A 19,706-nucleotide genomic window follows, 5' to 3' on the forward strand; every position below is an offset into this window, starting at 1 on the left:
GCTCCTCCCCCGCCGATGGTAGTAGCAATAAATCGCTTTAGTTCGAGAGGCTCGTCGCGGGGAGCAGATAATTTTGGATACGAGGAAGGAGAACAAGTCCCTTTCGAGACAAACCGCATTTATAGACCTAATGAAATTAGGCTGCGCCGGTCGCCTTTGACGAGCGCGCCAAGAGAACGCGGACAAACCCGACGGAGTAAAACGGCACTTCGCCGTAAAAGCTTAGAGGGAGAGAGGAAGGGAGGAGAAGGACTTTTTTTCCACGAAACTAGGTATTACTTTGCGGCATTAACGTCCGCGGTCGCTCTTACGCGCTTGATGACATTTTTAACGTTCACGTCGCAATATCCATTTCCCCAGGTGTAACAGCGTGATCTGTTCCGAGTATAGAGGCATTTATTCTTCTTTCTCTTTCTCTCGCCCTTTCGTCGACAATGTACGATGTTCCTATAACCATAAGTAGTATAAATATTTAAATAAATCTAAAAGTGTATAGAGTAATTTGTAGTATCCTACATATGCGTACATAATATGTTTCTGAAACATAATAATACTATACTGTACTTACAGAAACGCCGATAATGTTTTACGTTTAAAAATAATCTAAAATCGTCCTTTGTTTATTATATATCGAAAAGAATTCAAACTGGCTGATTTATATTACTCTGTACTTAATTAATTGATAATTAAGTAATTTTTAAAATGAGGTTTATTTCAATTTTAAAAAATTACAGGTAGCAAGGAATTTTTGTTAATCTTTTTTAAAATGAAGAAATAAGAAGTAAAAGTCTCGTCATTATTACTAATTGAATAGGTTTCCAACGTATTTTTCACGGCAATTGCTCCCCCGTGTTCCCAATGAGTATTGTGTCCTCGGCATTTGACGCGTAACCATCGACCGTCGACATATCGATTTTTTTTTCCCTTCTGAAACATCTTGCATTCGCTGTAATGGTGTAATGGTTTACATCGCGCGTGTAATACACACTCGGCGAAGAGCTGCGTAATAATACGTGCCCCGGCCATTAGAAAAGCACAGGCCACTCCACGAGGCGGCGTAATGCAAAAGGCAAAGAGAGGCGAACCTTAACCGCGCCGGTCGTCGTCGGGCTCTACGTGTGCGGCAAATCATTTTGTTGCCATTACGCGGCAGATACCGCAATGTTTATTGCGCAAACGCTCTACGGCACATCGTGGATTGCCCTCAAATGAATTGACGATCGAAATATTCTCGCGCAACGCGTCGTGTTCATCGGGTTTATCGGTTTTCCCATACTCGATCGTCAGATCGTGTGAGAACGCATACGAAATACACGTAAGACATGTTTTATACACCTCGGATACATTTTGATTTTTTTCCATTTTTTTTACGCTTAAATAGGCATAATGAATTTATGCAAAGATATTAAATAGAAGTGCTATCGAATACAATATTGAAATATAAAGCTCATTTTAAAGTACATATAAGAACAGGCGTTATTCTTCATTTGGAATTTTAATTAAATTCACGAAAAATTAGTTGAAATTTTATTTTATCTTTTTTTAATTAATTAATTATATACACGAATAAACTTGAAAATGGAATTTATTTATAATCTATTTGATACAATCTATTTTATGATAAAACTAAAATTAATCAAATAAAATTATTAATATATGATCTGCTGCTATTCTCTCTCTTAATTGCGTTTTCTTAAAATCTTATTTATATTGCATAATTATAAAATATACAATAAATTGGTACCTTTACTAATTTCAAGATTGAATATTTATTCTAATTTGTCCTAGAGCTCTCATGCATTTCGAGATAATATATCTTTATAAAATTAATTATGTCTCTATCCATATTCTTGCATATTGTATAAAAAACACCAAGATCGTGTCCCTCGAAATACTTAATATATCAGAAACAAATCGATCGAATGTCGAATATTCTACTTGAGTATTTTATTATCCCGAATTGCACTGCCAACTTCCATTAATTTTAAATGTAATTTGTCTACTATTTTGAGATTGATTACGTGGAGTAATGTAATCATCCGATCTGACCATTATCTAATTATTCCGAATAATGAGACGCATTATATGTATTAATAGTAATTATTGATTATGAATTTGGAGAAAAAAAAGTACAATATTTAGGATGCGGTTGTTTTATAATATGTTTAATTTCTACAGTCTATATTATTACTATTATCAAATGTATTTCGGAAACGATTTAAAATTATGAAGAATCATGAAATACATGTTCAATTATTTCAAGGAGTTATTCTTTTAAGGGGTTGGGAGAGAAATAGAGTAATCTCTCGAAATGTACATGCATTTTGCGGTTTATTATAATTAAAAATTTTGAACCATTTCCGAAACATAGAGGAATAAACTTTATAGATCTTCTTATAAACATTTCCGGCAATAAATTAAGTTTGACTGGCAATCTGTTCCTGCGTAAAACCGTTTCTTATTTTCATAGAAAAATTTAATTTTAATTAAAATTATCTAAGAACTAAGTGTCAAAAAGTAATGATAAGAATTTGTCTATGTTTACATCGTACACATTCTTTCAAATGTGCGATAAATATTAAATTGCATCTCACTATTATTACAATAAATGGTTATTAGTTCATTGATTAATAATTCCTATAATAATAGATAATAGTGATGATATTTCAATTTAACACAAATTTTCAAAATTAAAATTCAAATAACGATGTTTTTGTTCTAAGATTACATTTAAACCGAAAGCTTAAAACGTGATTTAAAGTATATTTAAAGTATATTTAAATTTTAACATTTCTGTAGGAAGGAATAATTACTTCTTATAAATGTCATTAAAAGACAATTTATAATCTCTATATTTGTACCTAATTTAGTTCTAAATAAAATTGTGTAAAATATTATGGCTACAATACTTTTATAAATCATTGTACTTATATAAATGTGTATTATTAATAGCAAGTTTAAATCTTACTTGAGTTATTTAATTCTTTTTTTAAGAAAAATTAAATACTTAATTGTTTGTAAATATTTTGTTATATTTATTTTTATAAAGTAATAAATTTATTTTTAGGCTTCAAAATTCAAGATTTTTTACAGAAATAATCTAAAAATTTTTATTTTTAAAAATTAAAAATTAAAATACATTTTAATTATAAATTTACATATAATTTTCTTTGAAAATTAATTATAAATCTAATTGCGAAAAAAAATCTTTAGACTCTTTCTCCAGATAAACTTTTTCCTTAATTAAAATGCGAATACAAATATGATATAATCATTAAAAAATTGAATCTCGAGATCTATTTATTAGACCGTATTATGTCTCAAAACTGATTTCAGCCCAGCTCTTAAACAGAAACGCGACTATAAATACGAGCCTTAAACGTTCTCACGCGGTGGATAAATTTGGTACAGTGAACTTGGTCGTAGCTTCTTCGTGAGCACAGAAAAAGTGCTTCGTCCCTCGTTTAGCTAAGGGGAAAGATATACGTTTTCTCGATGGGACGTGGAAAATGGCGGGTCGAGCTTGTCGACAGTCACCATTTTAAACCGTCTCGTATAAAAGGACGCGCCCGCGCATTTACGCGGTCGGACAGCCACCCCTACCGGGGTGGTGCGACTAATCGATCGGTAGTAAGGAACTTCCCGGTAAGAAATATCGACCCGCCCCCTCGAAAAGGATCTCCATTGGGTTGGCGTGCATTTCTCGAAGGATAATTAGATGATGTTGGAAAACTTGGATAACAATGGAATAAGCAGTCAGGATTATCGAATGACGGGCCATCGCGGTACAGCTCCTGCAGATTTGTTGTTCCTCTAGAAATTGGGATGGATAAATATTTATAAAATTGCTGCATCTTTTTTTTACGGAACGTTCGCTCGTACGTTTCGCTTATACGTTTAAAATTAAAGAGGAATGCAATTGCTGCTTTTGCGTTCTCTTCATGGCGTTCATGATACGATAACATGACGGGGCGAACGAACGAAAGAAGAGAAAAAGAGAAAGAGACTAGAGGAGAAGGGGGAGGAGGGGAGAGAGCGGCGAGAATATTCTTCGTAATTAAGTCCCGCCGCTCTTTCTCAACTGGATACGGCGCGGCGCCGTGGCGAGATGAGGACGCGAATCTACGGTGGCAGGAGAGCGAAAGAGAAAGAACTATAAGACAGCCCCCGCGAAGAACGTGGTAGGCGAAGAAACGCGAAGGAAGAAGCGACGGAGCGAGCGAGCGAGAGGAGAAGGAGGAGGCGAAAAAAGGAGGCACGACGATCGGGCAATAAATAATACAGGGAGGAAAAAGGCGATCGCCTGCAACATTCTGCTCAAATGTTAAATAGGTATCAATTTAACAGCGACCAATGCGCGCGCCCGTGGGCGTACAACGCCGCCGCGGGATTGGCCGGTCGACCGACGGTGGGCAGGCTCGGGCGATACGTACGTCGCGAGTAGGCAACGCGTCTCACCGCTCTCTGGTAGGGATAAACCACCTGGTTTCGCCGGTACCCTCACAAACGTCCCGTCTCTCTCGACGCGACCGATCCGGATTCCACGCACTCGCCGACACTCTCCGGTCAAGCCGAGGGGACCGGAGTTTCAACGAGAACGGAGAACGGACACCGGGGATGATCCCCCTTCCGCTTCGGGTATAACCGCGCGAGGTACCTGTTTATGTTTTCGAATAAAGTGTGAAATTCTTTTGGCGCCGCGCGTGGTTTCCATCCGTGAAGTGTTGTCCCGAGTAGCCGCTCCCTACTGCTGCCGCCGCAATCGGAAGGATCTCTGTCAAGAATCCGGTTTAGTGTGAACAGAATTTTTCCGGGAGGCTCGAGGAACATTTTTCCAGTACGGCAGAACGTCTCTAATCGACGTCAAGTGATTAGCTCACGAAAACTGTAGAGATATCCTCGTTTTTTTTTTTTTTTTTTTTTCCCATACAAAATGACGGAAAGACCAGCCTCGAAAGAGGCTCGATGGCCTGCGGTCTATCTTATCAAGCAGAGACATCACTCACGGATAGATTTTAGTTTTTAAATACGGAAATTGGTGTATTGGCAACCACAAGATTGTTGTTTGATTATCAAGAAGGACCAATGGCTAATCGCGTCAATGAACGAAAACAGTGGAACCCGTGTTGGACTGTTATAATAAACGAGCTACCTAACTGAGCTGAGAAGGAGCAACGCGACGGAGACGGTGAATTCGCGAGAGAAGGTTCGCGGAGAAATAAATGTCCGATAAAATCTCCGTCCGGTGAACAAAAAGTATTAGCATCAGGTATAAATGCGAGGTAGAAACAAAATGGCCGCTCGGCAGAAGCTTCACGAGGTGGCCCGAGCCAAATCACTCGTGCAATAAATGTGAACGTTTTCGTCTCGTCGAGCTCGATACTGTAATAATCTAGTCCGTGGCAAGTTCTCTACGTGTGTCAACCACCTCCGTCAACATTCCACTCCTACTCGCTCAATCGTCCTATGCAGTCGCGATCGATGTCACTTCTCGAATCTCTGTAGACGCATGACGACTCGATGAAGACGTCCGTCGCTTGAGTGTCGTCGTTGTCTTCGACAACTAGCTCCGAGTTCTCACAAGGAGCAGGGGGAGAAGAGGGGAGAGGGAGGAGGAAGAGAGATCATGTCGGAGCACGGCGACAGCGACGTGGACGCGACGGAGGAGATCAACGTGGACGATTCAGATTCCCGAAGCTGCAGTCCGCGAAATTACGCGAGCCACGATGGCCGCCACGTGTCCCAGGAGACCTCCGAGTGCTCCACTTCACCGCCTCCCAGTCAGACCGGTGCGAGGACCCTGGCGAACGATCCTCCCCGTAGCCATCCGTTCAGCATAAGCCGCCTGCTGGGCGAGAGCGGCGTCCAGAATCCCAAGAGCCCGTCCTCGGAGGAGCCGGACAGCGACAAGGAGAGGAAGTGGTCGTGGGAGGAGGGCAACAACAATAATAACAACAATAACAATAACAACAACCATCATCAGGCGCCCAACTCGGGTGGCATTCTCGACGACGGCAGGCAGTCCTGGGGCCACGACGCCGAGGAGAAACTGTCGGAGAAGGACGACGACGACAGTACGCCCGACACTCGCGCCAACTCCTCCTCGTCCGTTCATTGCACGTCGGCGGCGGATCTCCTCGCCCCTTTCCGAGTCTTCCCCGCCGGTTTCATCTACACCGGCGGCGGTGTCATAAGGGTACCAGCGCACCGGCCACCGGGCGCGAACGGCGCGCCGGCCAGCGCTCTGCCCGCACAGGCGCTGATACCGCCCTGGAGCTTGCAGGCCCTCCAGCACAGCCAGCAACAAGCCGCGGCGGCCGGTCTCCACAGAGCGAGCCTCCTGGCGAACCTCGCCGCGCACCCTCTGCAGGCGCATCCGCATCTCAAGGACAGATTGGCAGGTACGCGTGAACGGGGGGGTAATTAGCTCGAGAGATAGATGATCGCGCTGCGTAAGTTGAAGAGAAAATGCGCCGATGATAAAATCTGAAAGCTAGTCATTTGGAGCGAGTCATTAAAAAGGCGCCTACGGTGTGTCACAGCTGTGAACGTTCTGCCGCATTTAAATTACGAGTTATTAAGCAAGTTGACTTTTGCTTCGGCACGGCGGATTTAACTTTCTATTTTCTTTCTAAGAACTAGAGAAACATTGAGCAAGTTAAACCGAGATCAAATCTTAATGAACATAAATCTCTTTTTACCAACGAAGAAATTGATGTAATGAGAAAATGTCACGTTTCTTTTTTTTTTTTTTTTTTTGATCGAGAGATCCAACTTGTCACGTTTCGAACTTTTTGCTTTTTCTTAGTTTCGTTTACGACTTAATTTTCGTTTTTATCTGTTACTACTGTACCTGCATTTGACAATTCTTAGAAGACTCGCCCTGGAACGATAACAAACGCTTTGTCTATCTTCTTCTTACGTCAAACGGGTGGTCGATTTGCTTTTCGACAACTTTAATGATGCTCTTCGGAGATATGCCCTTCTTTCTAAAAGAGATACGCGCATTGTCTCCGTTAATTACTTTCTCTCTCTCTTCTCTCGGGCTCGTACGATCGGTTAATCTTGGTGTTGATGTAAAGAACGAGGAAGCATTTTGTTTGTCAGATCGGAATACGTTTTGTCTTGTCTGAAGGTATCTCAGCTCTTAGGAATGAAGTAAGAACTCTCGGTGAATGCACGTTGATCGTTATCGCCTTTACTACGGTGCTCGTTGTTGTTACGGTTCCGTATTGTAATCTCATTGCGTGAGTCGTATCTTGATTTTGGCGCGAGATGATATTGAGTAAATAATGCTTTAAGTATTTTCGAGAGCGGCAGGAAAAACGGAAACTTAAGTATTTCATTCTACCGCAGCTTCTCGAACGCGTGCTGTATAATTACAAAGCCACCGGGCACCTCGATGTGCACTGTACCGAGCTTCGTTAATTTATATCACTGCGACAAACGCAGCGGCAGCCAGCGATACTATGCTTTTCCAGCGTGAAGAGCTAACGCGCCTTAATTTCCAATTCCTTTTATTAAATTCTCAGTTAGAGAGAAGAGAGAGAGAAAGAGTTTTTAAAATAGAACCGAGTGTACATAATCGCTCGAATAATTCACGCGAGTAAATTGATTCCTAACGATATGCAATAAAAACAACACCTGTGCAGTTATTTAAGTGTCATTTCCTGGAATAATTAATTCGTGTGCAACTATGTATTGCGGCACGAAAAGAGAGAGAGAGAGAAAGAGAGAGAAAGAGAGAAAAAAGGACATTAACCATTGAGCATTGTCTGAACATCGCACTTATCCTTCTTGCCACTCTTGTGAATACATTACTACAAGACTACATCATCTCCAACAACGAGATAACGATCCCGTGTCCGATCGAATTATACGTGTCTCCGCGCGGCTAACACGATGCAGAAGGAACAGATGATTCATGCAATTAGCGAGATTGTCAGATATTATTAATTCCGCGTTATCCCCCCGACGGGGATTGGAGCGACGACCGGCCGCCAACTCGATGGAGAATCGAGTGACGAAATATAAAGCGACGAGAGGCGTTTCCCCGGTCGGCGATCACCGATGTCAATTCCTCTAATTGGGATGGGTATATCTTTAGACGACGACGACGACGACGACGACCGGGGCTAGGCGTGGGTCTCTACTTGGTGTCATTACTGCTGCATCGCGACTGCTAACCGTATATAGAGGTATATCAATTATGCATCAGCGGCGAATTATTCACTCGCGCCGTCGTCGCGATCACGACCGGTACGAAATCGTCGAAGACACCGAGTGACACTTTAATGGTGTGCGGACAAGTCGAAGTCGTCACGTTACGTTGCCTCTTCGTTCGCTCCCGGCTCCCGGCTTCGCTCGATAACCCTTTTTGTTCACTCGAGTGCTCAGCGAGCTCTCTAATCGCTATTTTTGTCCGACCGATGTATTGTATGCGTGTCGCGCGGGGACGGAGAACTTTGAACCCAAAATTCTCGCGAATATTTCGAAGGATCGTTGATAATGGGAGTTTCACGCGGAGAGAGAAAGGGGAGGGAGAGGAGGGGAGTGGGTTCCATTTCGCGCCGAGTACTTATAAAAAATATGATAACTCCGAAAAGAAACTTCACTTTTCTGTTACCGGTTGCCCTCTCACGTTTCACCCGCGTGCCTTTGAGATATCTATAATTTTACAAATGCAATTTGAACTCGTATCTATTTCTCTCCCTCCCTCTCTCCCTCTCTCTCTCTCTCTTTTTATATGAGGCATATAATTTTAATTTGTTTAATCGGGAGAAACACGGGTACGGGAAAGCGCTGCGCCGCGCGCGGCAGGGGATTATTACATTGCGCGGGAGGGGATGGGGGCGGGAGAGGAGCGCGTAAACGTGTAAAAACGTTAAAATGCAGGTACGTGCAAAATACATAATTAGTGTGTACCACCGGTGCATTCTCGAACTCGCCGACTTTTTCGTGCGGGTAATGAAACCCCGGCCTATTACTCGCCGCCGCGTGGCGTGAGTGAAAATGTATTTATGCGTACGAGCAACGTTACTCTCCCGTCCGATTATTTTGTTCGAAGTACGCGCGCTTAAATGCTCCAAAAGAAAAGAACGCCGACACGCTACGCGGCGCAACGAAACAAAGTGATCCCTCAAACGACCGTTGTTTCCACGTAACGTCGACGTTTACGCGCGAATGTCGATCGTGAATATGTGTGTTGCTCGTGGGGTCTTTCCGGAAAACCAATTGCAAAAGCATCGAAATGGAGGGAAGGAAATTATTTATATATTATTATTTATTAACACGACGTGATTTATAATGTCATTCTTATAGCGGAGGAGGAAAAACATCGCGAGCGACACGTAAGCGTTATAATTAACATAACGTACGGTGTGAATAATTAAAACCCCCGCGACTGTTTTCGTCGCGATTTCGTTTGAAACGCGGGGCGAAAATGCAAATCGCGTTTGCTGCCATTTATTTAGCGTATCACGCCGATCGGATTGGCACGGATCGATCGCGGGATGAGGAGCAGGGTGGTGCGGGGTGGGAGACGGGAGGAGGGAAGAGAAAACGCGCTTTTAACTCGCGTGAAATATATAAAAGCGCATGACGCGCTTTTCTGCTCGACGAGCGAACGGTAACCACCGGTTATTTGCTTTGTACCTCTTTACCTCGATTACGATCCCGGCCACCTGTCACTTTGACACTGAAATGACACGCGGCGCTCGATTAGGGCGGTCGGGAGAGGGAGCGACCGGAAACGAAGGCCGCGAAGGCATCGCGCCACGTACAATCCGAAACAATAATAATTGCAAACTGTACCGATGACAATTGTATCGATTGGAATTGCATCGTTCCTTAACGAGAGTGCCGGTTCTCAACGGGGCGAGGGGGGGAGGGGATGGGGACGCGGATCCGAGGAGTCCGTTTCCCCGATCAATTAGGCGCGCTACAAAACTGACGCTATAAAATTCGGAACGTAACTATTATACACGAAACCGGCCTGCAATTTACGTTCAGAGAAACAATCTTGCCGATTGACATAATGGCGCTCACTCCGATCGCAAGGCTCGAAACGGCTCGAGCCGCTCCGGTCACTAGCGTAGCGAGTAGGCAGTCGTCTGTCACCTTTTACAGCGTCCCGAGTTTATCTGTCTCGACGTTATTATAATTGATAGCCACGCGAAAACACGTAGATTATTCATTTATGGCGGCGACAATAATCAAGTTAATAGTCAACGTATAATTAAAATCGTGGGCAGTGGGGTGACGTGGAAAAATTTTACTATTTTATACTATTTTGGTGAATCTTTTAAATTAAAATTGCGGTAAAATTCTTCTCACGACTACCGGTCGTTTTTGGTGATAAATTCCAAGAGAAAGTTCCCTCTGAGAGTGATTCATATATTCATAACAACGCAATGTATAAAGACATTCTCGGCTTGCATAAGGACTTTTTCTACGTCCGTCAATTTTTTCTTCAGGCAGGCTATTATATTTATGTAGATTATGCTTTCGTCAATAATTCTTCATCGAGTGATTGGCTCGAATCCGTATCGGCGCGACAGCTTTCTGAGAAAGAGATGTTTTCGTCTCGGACGCACGCGAAAATGGCAGTTGCACGCAGCGCTACGCCAATGCAACCGAGGCAGAATGCGCTCGTCGTTAAAAGTGGGCTCGAACGATTCTACGAATGCTCCGGAACCCGGCGTCCACGCTGCGCAATACTTCTCCTCCCCGTGAATTGGCAGGGGAGTGTATTTCGAAAATTGCAATAGGTCAAATAGTTGCAAAGCATCGTAAAATCCGCGGCAACAAATATCTCCGCGATGACTTCCTCAACTTTTATTTCTTTTTCCCTAGGGGCGGGAGGGGGGGGGAGAGACCGGTCAGCGCGAAATTCACCTCGGAACTGTTTCCCGTCGCCAATTAATTGGCGTGACATATCGAGAGATTTCTCGAAGGGGAGATAGAATTATCTCTGAGAGGACTCGACTTTATTTTCGGTAAATCGACACATTATTGACTGGCAGTCAATTGAAACGGAAAGTCCGAGAGTAGGTCGCTATCATGTCGAAAACGGGAAATCTCAAGTGCTGGGGAGAGAAAGAGAGAAAGAGCGTGCAAGGATTAAGCTACAGTCGCCTATTAAAATTCATGTCCTCGCCGCTTCGTTTTCGACGTCACGAATGTATTAAAGTCGCCTCGCGGCCAAGTGTAAGTAATACGCGAGAATACGTGTAACGAACGAGGCAGCCGGATTTTTTTTCCTTCCCCTCCCCTCGATCTTTCAATGTCTCCTGAGAGCTGAAAGGTATAATAGAGATGACGATTGGCTCTCCGGCGTTAGAATGACACCGGCCTCGCGGCGGATGCGAACTATTAGCCCCGACCATTGTCTCTCAATCGCTTTGGCTCTCGGCACTTGGACCGGTTTCTAATTGAACTCTTCAATTGTAATACGTGGCGCAACGCGCAGAAACGAGGGAGCCAGGACCCCGGCCCACGGGGGTGACGAACCTCGGGGCGATGCGGCGGGCCGGGCCGGCCGTCAGCTTCCCGCAACAGATAATTTTCTTACAATGTACTGCTCTCCTCGCGCGCGGCGGAGGCCATTCGATAATAATTAGGCCTTCGCACTTTTACGTTCGCATATTACTCTCCTCTGATTTGCGCCCTTCTGGGAAACGGTTACGGCACAATGGCACGGGCGCGGCACGAAACGCGCACCACGTATTAACGAGACGATATATATACGGCGCGTTTCGTTAAGGTCCTGCGTGGAGAACCGTCCGTTTCTCGGGCGCCGTTCCTTACGTAACGCGTCGCGCGGCAGACGTCGTCGTCGTCGTCGTCGTCGTCGCGCGTACGCCGGCAGCGCAGAGCGGAGGAGGACCCGACCCGGCGACGAGCGTGCCCTCGTCTACCTCGGGCTGCGACCGGACAAAACGAAGATACGGAAACACAGAGCCCACCACCGCTCGACGCGGCGGCCTCGGACCGGAGATAAGCGGGTACCGGGAACAAAGGAAAAAAAGGCATTGCGTGACCGAAACCTGAAAACCAGAATCCGCGGCGTGGCACACGGCGCCTTCCCTCGCCGAATGGAATTGTCCAAATGTCTACGTATGTATGTAACGTGCCCGTCCGTGCGCGCGAGAGAACGTATACGCAATGATTAAGCGTGCCATAGGTAAGGTACGTGTACGCAAACCGGCAATTTGTAATATTTCAACCCGGCCCGGGGCCACGCTACTACGGTTCGGCTCTCCACGAGAGAGAGAGAGAGAGAGAGAGAGAGAGAGCGAGAGGGGGAGAGGAGCGTCTTTCTCGTTTTAAATGAAATATTAGAAATTACGGGGTAGTCACTTGTAACCCGCTCACGTGCTCGTTTTGTTCCCGATTCGCCGGCAAATCCCGGTGGCCACGAAACGGTAGCAGGCCGGCCGGCGTTGCGGATACGTTATTACGAATTACGGCGAGGGGCGCCGTTGGCTACCGAATTGCCGAGTTTTTCGGTCGGATCGGCGAAAGAGAATAGACTCCACCTCGCCGAGAGAGAGACTCAAGGTCGGGGCTGACCCGATCGCGAATCGAGAAACCGAGAGAAGAACGAGGTTCCTCCTCGCCGCCGGTAGCTACGGTTGTCTCTGTCTCTCTCTCTCTCTTTCCACTTCGAAATTTCTTGCGTCAATATCCCGTGAACGGCCGCGAGGCGCAGCAGCGGGAAAACGTTTCTCGGTATTCGGGCGTAATTTTGCACTCGCGGAGCCCTGGTTACGCCGTGTTATTAGCGCTAGACGCGCATTTCATTTTTCGGATCGCTCATAGCGGAAAGGCATAAACGCGTGAGAGGCAATTGACCCGGTACGGTACTTGGTTCGTGACACGCCGCCGCTCCCACATCCATCGCTTCGCCTACAAGTTGCTCGATGGCGCAGGGCAGTGTCGTAGAGATTAATACAAACACGTATCCTCTGTGAAATTTCGATTTAATTTTCGCAATTCAGTCTGATCATATTTGTACAAATAACAGCTTTTTCCATAGTTTCTTTTTGAGTTCGTACAAATGATTTCCAACTAGGGAGGTGCGAATCTTATTCGATTTGGATTTAAAATCTCCGTGATTCGATTATGAATCACGTATGACGACAATCTTATGAAGTCATATATAAAATGATTATTTTTCCTACGATATACATAGAAACTTTTTGTCGTTATCTACGTATCAATATTCAATCTCAATAACTTTGTTGTTAATTAGAAGTTATGTATCAATGAGATTTGAATCGGTTAAAATTTTATCGATTTGTATTCCAATTAAATCGACAAAAAAAAAGTTAAATTTATTTACTTTTTTAATTTAGTTGTTTTTAACAAGACTAAGGTTCGCTCATCTGAAAGAGAGACATTAATCTATTGGGCAAAAGTTATTAGCGGGATCGAATCATTTAAGAGAGATATTAGGTGGAAGAGATAAATGTTTGTTATCTGCGATAATTAACGACTGCTATTTGAATTTGGTTGAGTCGAATTCCCTGTGAAGCTTGTATCGAAAATATTGGAGTAACGAAAAAAAAAAGAGGATTTAAAACTTTGCCTTCGAAGTAAGGGAAACACGTATTCGAAGAAACAATAATCGCAACAAATGATGCGTGTAAAATGTAACTGCACTCGTGTTTGGCGCGAGTTCTGTACGGCGAACGCGTAACTGCAAAATCGAAACGTCGAACTTTCTATACTGTAAATACGCGAGGTAATATCTTACCATGGTAACAGGCTCTTGACGGTCGTAACTTCTAACGAGACATGCAAAGAATATAATTACACGTTATTTCACAATTATCGTACATTATTTAACTATTATTATTATATTACATATATTGCACTTGAATTTTTTTATTTTAATTAAGACCAATTAAACGTATCCTGTTTTTTCAGCGATTATCCGACTAATTTAACAGAGCCTGATAGAATTAAATCACACGGCACACGTGTACAGAGACGTTGACACATGAGCGGGGGAGGGGGGAGAGAGACACACGAAAGGAGGGGAGGCGAAGAAACCGCCGCGGGCGCACGCATGCGAGTGCGAGGCGCGCGGGCGGGTTTCCGTAGAAACGATAATTATTCAGGCTGGCATTACGTAGTAATTAATCTGGAGGCAGATTAGAGCCGAGCAACGAGCACGGTGTGGGCCACGGTGGGCGTTGACTGATCGAGTTAGCGTTGAGTTAGGGATTTCGCTGGGCGAGCTTGGCAGCCCCCGTAAGGTCAGGCGCGCTCGTCCATCATCGCCGCCCTCCCCCGCCCCCTCGTTTGCTCGCGCGTTCGTTGGTCGCGAATGCCCAGCCACCGCCGATGGGTTACGCGCCCAACAATCGACGCGAGGAAGGGGAGGGGGAAGTTATATAATTAACGTGACTTCAGTTTAATTTCGCTGCGGACAATTAGCGCGTAGACACGAGCGAGCGAGTCGGTCGTCCTGAAGATGGTCCTGAACAAAGTGAGATTTTCGAATCGTTTTCTTACGGAGACATCGCCTCGATCTGCTTTGGGCGAAATAAAAGATGAACGATCGTATAATCTCGCCGTAATATTCTTTTAGGAATTTGAGAGGTTCTCTCTTTCTTTTCGGCGTCATATTTGTTAAATATTCATCCGACGTTAAATAAAGTGTTCGATATTGAACTTGCTAATCGAAATAATTAATCTGCTTTTAATGCATTCAACGGTCGATCTCCGTGTCTTTACTCAGAAATTTTTGTTTATTTATGAATTATATATCCAATAATAAGTACTGAAGGTAGACCAACATGTGTGAATAACACAGTTAAGGAAGACAAATTTTTTTATTCGCTATTCTTCGATCGAAGGTCTTAATACTAATAATACTTCTGTATTAGTTCTTATATACATGTCATATCCTTTTTATTTTTTTATATAATTTTATCTTTATATTTCTTTTATATTTTTTCTTTTTATTTTTTGTTTCTTATTTCTAGGATGTGTGTGTGTTGTTATAATTTTTTTTTTTTGAAATTGCATTTCTATATAGAACAAAGATTTTTAAAAAGTTTTATATAAAACAGGATTATGTCACTATCATTGCAATTATTAATACAAAATTTATTTATTAACAATTACACGGTTCAAAGAGAAACGAACATTACATTTATAACGCAATTACATTTAGAACATAAAAGGTAAGTCTGATATGACTTCTAAGTACAGAATTTTTTTTTAAATCTTTTGAATATGTTTTCAAAATAGTTAATAAATTTAGGTATTTGCTAAAAGTTACGTGCATTAATACGCGTTGCAAAGTCCGGCCGACAAACCTCGTTAGGCTTGTAATAATTCATCAGTCCCGACGACACAAAAGTGCGCGAAGGGTGCAAATCGCGATATTTTCGCGGGGTCAATTGATCCGAACTGCGTTCGGCCGCTCGGAACACAAGCGGTCTGTATTCTCTCTCTCTCTCTCTTTTGCGTGTGTGAGATATCGCGGCAGATCGGTCGAATCCGCCCCTATCTCTCCCGTGTCGATCGAACCTCCCCCGAGGCCGCGGAAAAACGCCCGGCCCGGCAAATCTTTTGACGTAGGCACGTCGAAAAAACGCGGAGTCGCACGGTGACGATATTTTATCGCGGAAACCCAGCGCCAGCTTCCGAAAAGAGGGGTAGAGCGAGGGGGTGAAAGGGAGAGAGGCGTGTTACGGTTTCCGGCATATCATTCGCGATTTTTTTTTTCGGGTCCCCGGAGAAATCGACGGGATTTGCTGGCGGGTCTTCGGCGGCACGTCAGAGTGAATTTCGCTAGACCTTGATCGCGCCGCGTGCTTGTCATAACGTATGGACGACTGGCGAGCGAAATCGCCGGACTTTGCCTTACACTTTCCTCGACTAATCCAGCCGCACGTCCGTGTTGGAATATCTATAAACGTTAGTTTTTCAATTTAAGGGTGAAATAATCCGTGGAGACTTAAGACAAACTCCGACCGAACTCCGATCAACTTATTGATCGTCGATTAAAGGATTGCCAACGTAACAAAAATATGGCCAATCGTATTTCTAGCGGTACAATCGTCCCAACAAATTTTTTTTGTAAGAAATGCAATTGTACACTGAATTATTTTGTTATGTTTAAACAAAGTGGCCCTTGGAATTAATAGTAACTAAGAGCACAGTAAGAGTTAACTGCGCCCTGGCAAGGACTGAAGAGATAATTAACAGATCGAATGTTAAGTGACGATGAAACGTATGAAGAGGCTTACGCCTCTTGGTAAACGCGGGGAAATGTATACGTCGCGGTTTATGATACGCTTAGAATATACATGACGGCCGCTTTTGAGGGGGTAACCTTAAATAATGCAGCACCTCGCTGGGAAGTAATTCGGTCTTGCTTGGAGTAGCGCGGAAGGATGTACTCGTTCTTCGACGCCCTTTCGAATAAATGCTCAATATAAGGAAACGTTACGTTATTAGATGAAATAATTTATCGCGGAGCGTGCACAGGTGACGTCCGCTGATTAACTTGAGGATATCGAACGCCCTGCACTTGGAAAGTTTACGAGCAAAAAGGTCGCGACAGTCGGGAATAAAGGCAAGCTTGACTGCGGCGTCTCTTTAAAGGAGGACTTCCGTCTAACAACCCTCTAAAAATGTTTGCCGGCAGATTAAACGCTCGTTCGCCCGGCGGAAAAGCGGACGTGAGAACCACTGTTACCGCACTCACCGTAGGCTAAGGGTATTGAGTTTTATCGCGAACACGTGCGAGCTTGCTTAATTTTATGCGATTTTTTATCGACGCCTCGTAATATCGATAATGTAAAGGCGCACCGCTGCTCCACCTCTCGACTCATCTCTCGTCCCCTCCGCGTCCTCCATCCAGGTCGAGGGTCTATATCGAGTTATGAAGTTTGAGAAATGATCGGTGCCCGCGCGACTCTCACATTTCCCTCTTCCGATCGACGCGAGACGCAAGAGGAGTCCTCCCCCATCCCGCGCGCCCCCGCAAGTTTTCGACGTTCACGTAATGGTCGGTTAAACTAAATCTTAAAGTGCAGACGCAAATTTTGTCAGATCTCGCAAGTGACGCGACGTAAAGTGATTCGTTCTACGATTGTCCGCGACCTACTGCATGGTCGCGAAACCTGCAGTTGTTCGGACACAGAGTGTGGAAGTTTGTTTTACGCTGCAAATTCGCCAAATTATAATTTTCTAAGGAAAACTCGATTAAAAGTGAAAACAGAGTCCACCAGCGATGCATTACCATCCAAACAATAGTTCCTAAGTCTAATTAAAATCTTCGTCATTAAAAGATATTTTTATTATCTTTTAAAGTACAAAGAGATTTTTTTTTCATAACGATAATTATTTTATTACAAACAAATTGTTTATTATTATTGTTTCTGAGTCCTTAAATTGTTTTTGCTTTCCAAATGTTTCAACCTTTTCATTTTAGAAACTTCATTATTTAATACATAGAAATATGTTTTATTATTTAGTCCATCAATTTATTTTATAATTAATCCTTATTCCATTGCAGGTCTGGATTCTATTACTGTCTATTACGCCGGTTTTAGGGTTTAATTTTTCAAACTTTTATTTTTAGTTATGTTACACAAATTATTACAGAATATAAAACAGTATTATAAAAACGTGCTATATTATTTGATAACAAATACTTTAGTACTTTACATTTGTGTTTCAAAGTTCTACTTTTAGCTTTTGTTTAAGAAATATTATCTAAAAATAAAAGAGTATGGTAACCTTCCTCTATTTCATCTATGATCTTCACGTTTTGCGTCGTTATTCGCGGATGAACAAGAAAATAGGCGAGAATGGGACGAAGAAGCCGCCGGGTCTGCTCATTGAATGGTTTTCTCGTCGCTTCTTACGGTCAAAGTGGAATGATTGGCAGAAAACAAAACGACGTCTTTTGCAATTTTTCCTCCCGCGAAATTCGTTTCTTTAATCTTTCCCGAAGATCGCGGACGTAAAATTTAAAGACTTGCGGAGCGTTTCTTACTCGGGCGTTCTCGAGGCAATTTTCTCAATTGGAACAGCATCGACTTTACATTCCTGGAAACATTTAGTTTTCATTCTCTCCCCTTCCCCCCTTTCCCTCCCCCTAGTTAAGCGCTAACAAAGCACCAGCACTCCTATTACTGTAACAGCGCGGCAGTTATCCTTGCGCTTTGCGAGGCCTGTGTATACCTTATACAAGCGCGCAACGCTTCGCCGCGATTCCGCGAAAGACTTTAATTACGGAAAGAGAGTGTCCAATTTTGCCATAGATATGACTTGTTGGAAATATCATATTCCACTTATCGCGCAAAGCGACGATGCCGCGACTCCGCGAAATGGCCTTCTCTCGCCTTTACGATTTCCGTCGGAACGGCGCGGCGGTCGGTAAACCAAATTGTACATTAATCCTTATTAATATCGCGATATTCCAAACCGGAGAGGAAAGAATGTCGGGGGGAGGGGGGGGGAGGGAAAAAAAGAATCGAATGGGCGAGTACAGGCGTGGATTGGCCGCGGGGAAACGTAATTTTACATAGAATCCAGTGTATATGCCTTCCGCGAATTCGTTTAGTGCCATTTAGTTGTGTCCGCTGGTTCAGTTACACTCCGTCGGCGGTGTAATACGCAGGATAGACGCCGTTCGTGAACGTGTACGTGCGCTTTCTAAATGCGCGTGTAGATTTACAGCGGGTCGCCCGGTGGGAGCCCGGCAATTCTTTAGCACACGGTCCCTCGTAAAGATTTAGCTACAGATAGCGTTGCACCTGAAATTGCATGTCCAGGGGCGGCTTCCCCGTAGGCGGGCGCCTGTTACTACCGATCCTCGGCGAGCGGGCGAGCGGAGCGGCTCGAGTGCGAAAAACGCTCGCCATGTTTCGCCGCGCCCTTATTTCATCATACGGATTCCGCGGTTAGGGGTTCCGTAACACACCCGAGAATATCTGAATATCCGAAGCGACGCGTGTGTGGCGACGTCTCCTCGAGGGGGGGGGAAAGAAGGACGGCAGGTAGGAAAAGGACCGAGGTTGTCGTGTCCGCCCGGTCGGGAAAAACGTCTCTGTCGAGAGGCGTTTGTCAGCAGGTCGAGCCCACGTTTACCTGCAAGCGTTTTACCTGAATACCGTCAAGAAACACGGCGGCAGATAACGTTCGGGAACCTATTAACCTGGGATTAAAGAGGATAAACAGAAAACTCAAGAGAGGGATTATCCGGAGGGATTAAGCTCACGGGGGGCTTTTGGCGTGCGCCTTCGCGCGACGGGAGCCAACTCACCACCGCCGGGACCTCTCTTCTCCTTCGCCGTCGTGGAATTCGCCGCGCGTTGCAGAAAACAATTTACTTTGAAGGCCGCAAACTCCATTACCACGGCAGAACGTGCTCCGCGTAATGACTTTCTCTAGGCTCGCCCGCTGTCGCATCTGCGCGGCGCGGCGGGACGCGGGGGATGATTGCGTCACCCCCGTTTGATGATTCCCCGACCTGGCTCTTTCTCGGTCGCGGGAGAAACAAAACCATCGTCGTTGCAGCAGAGCCGTCGCGCTCTCCAAAGGTTATGTTACAAGCTCAGTAGGTCACCGAGGACGAAACCGTCGAGCGGTTCTCAGGAGCCGTCGCGCGCTGGAAACCGTGCCAATCTTGATTAGAGCTCCTTACCGCCCCGATTTCTTCTCACGCCGGGGAT

The 19,706-nt window shown here is 44.4% G+C and overlaps 1 protein-coding gene across 1 annotated transcript in view; it reads left to right on the forward strand.

Annotated features, from left to right (window-relative positions):
• Positions 1-3,181: 3,181 nt before the first annotated feature.
• Positions 3,182-19,706, forward strand: part of LOC105836130 (homeobox protein DLX-5) — a 29,642-nt gene continuing 13,117 nt past the window's right edge. Inside the window, exon 1 of the mRNA XM_012679956.3 lies at positions 3,182-6,401. Coding sequence (XP_012535410.1) covers positions 5,627-6,401 — 775 coding nt within the window. The 5' untranslated portion in view covers positions 3,182-5,626. The remainder of the gene's footprint in view (positions 6,402-19,706) is intronic.

The sequence above is a fragment of the Monomorium pharaonis genome, chromosome 4 (genome assembly GCF_013373865.1).
Source record: "Monomorium pharaonis isolate MP-MQ-018 chromosome 4, ASM1337386v2, whole genome shotgun sequence".
Classification (NCBI taxonomy): domain Eukaryota; kingdom Metazoa; phylum Arthropoda; class Insecta; order Hymenoptera; family Formicidae; genus Monomorium; species Monomorium pharaonis.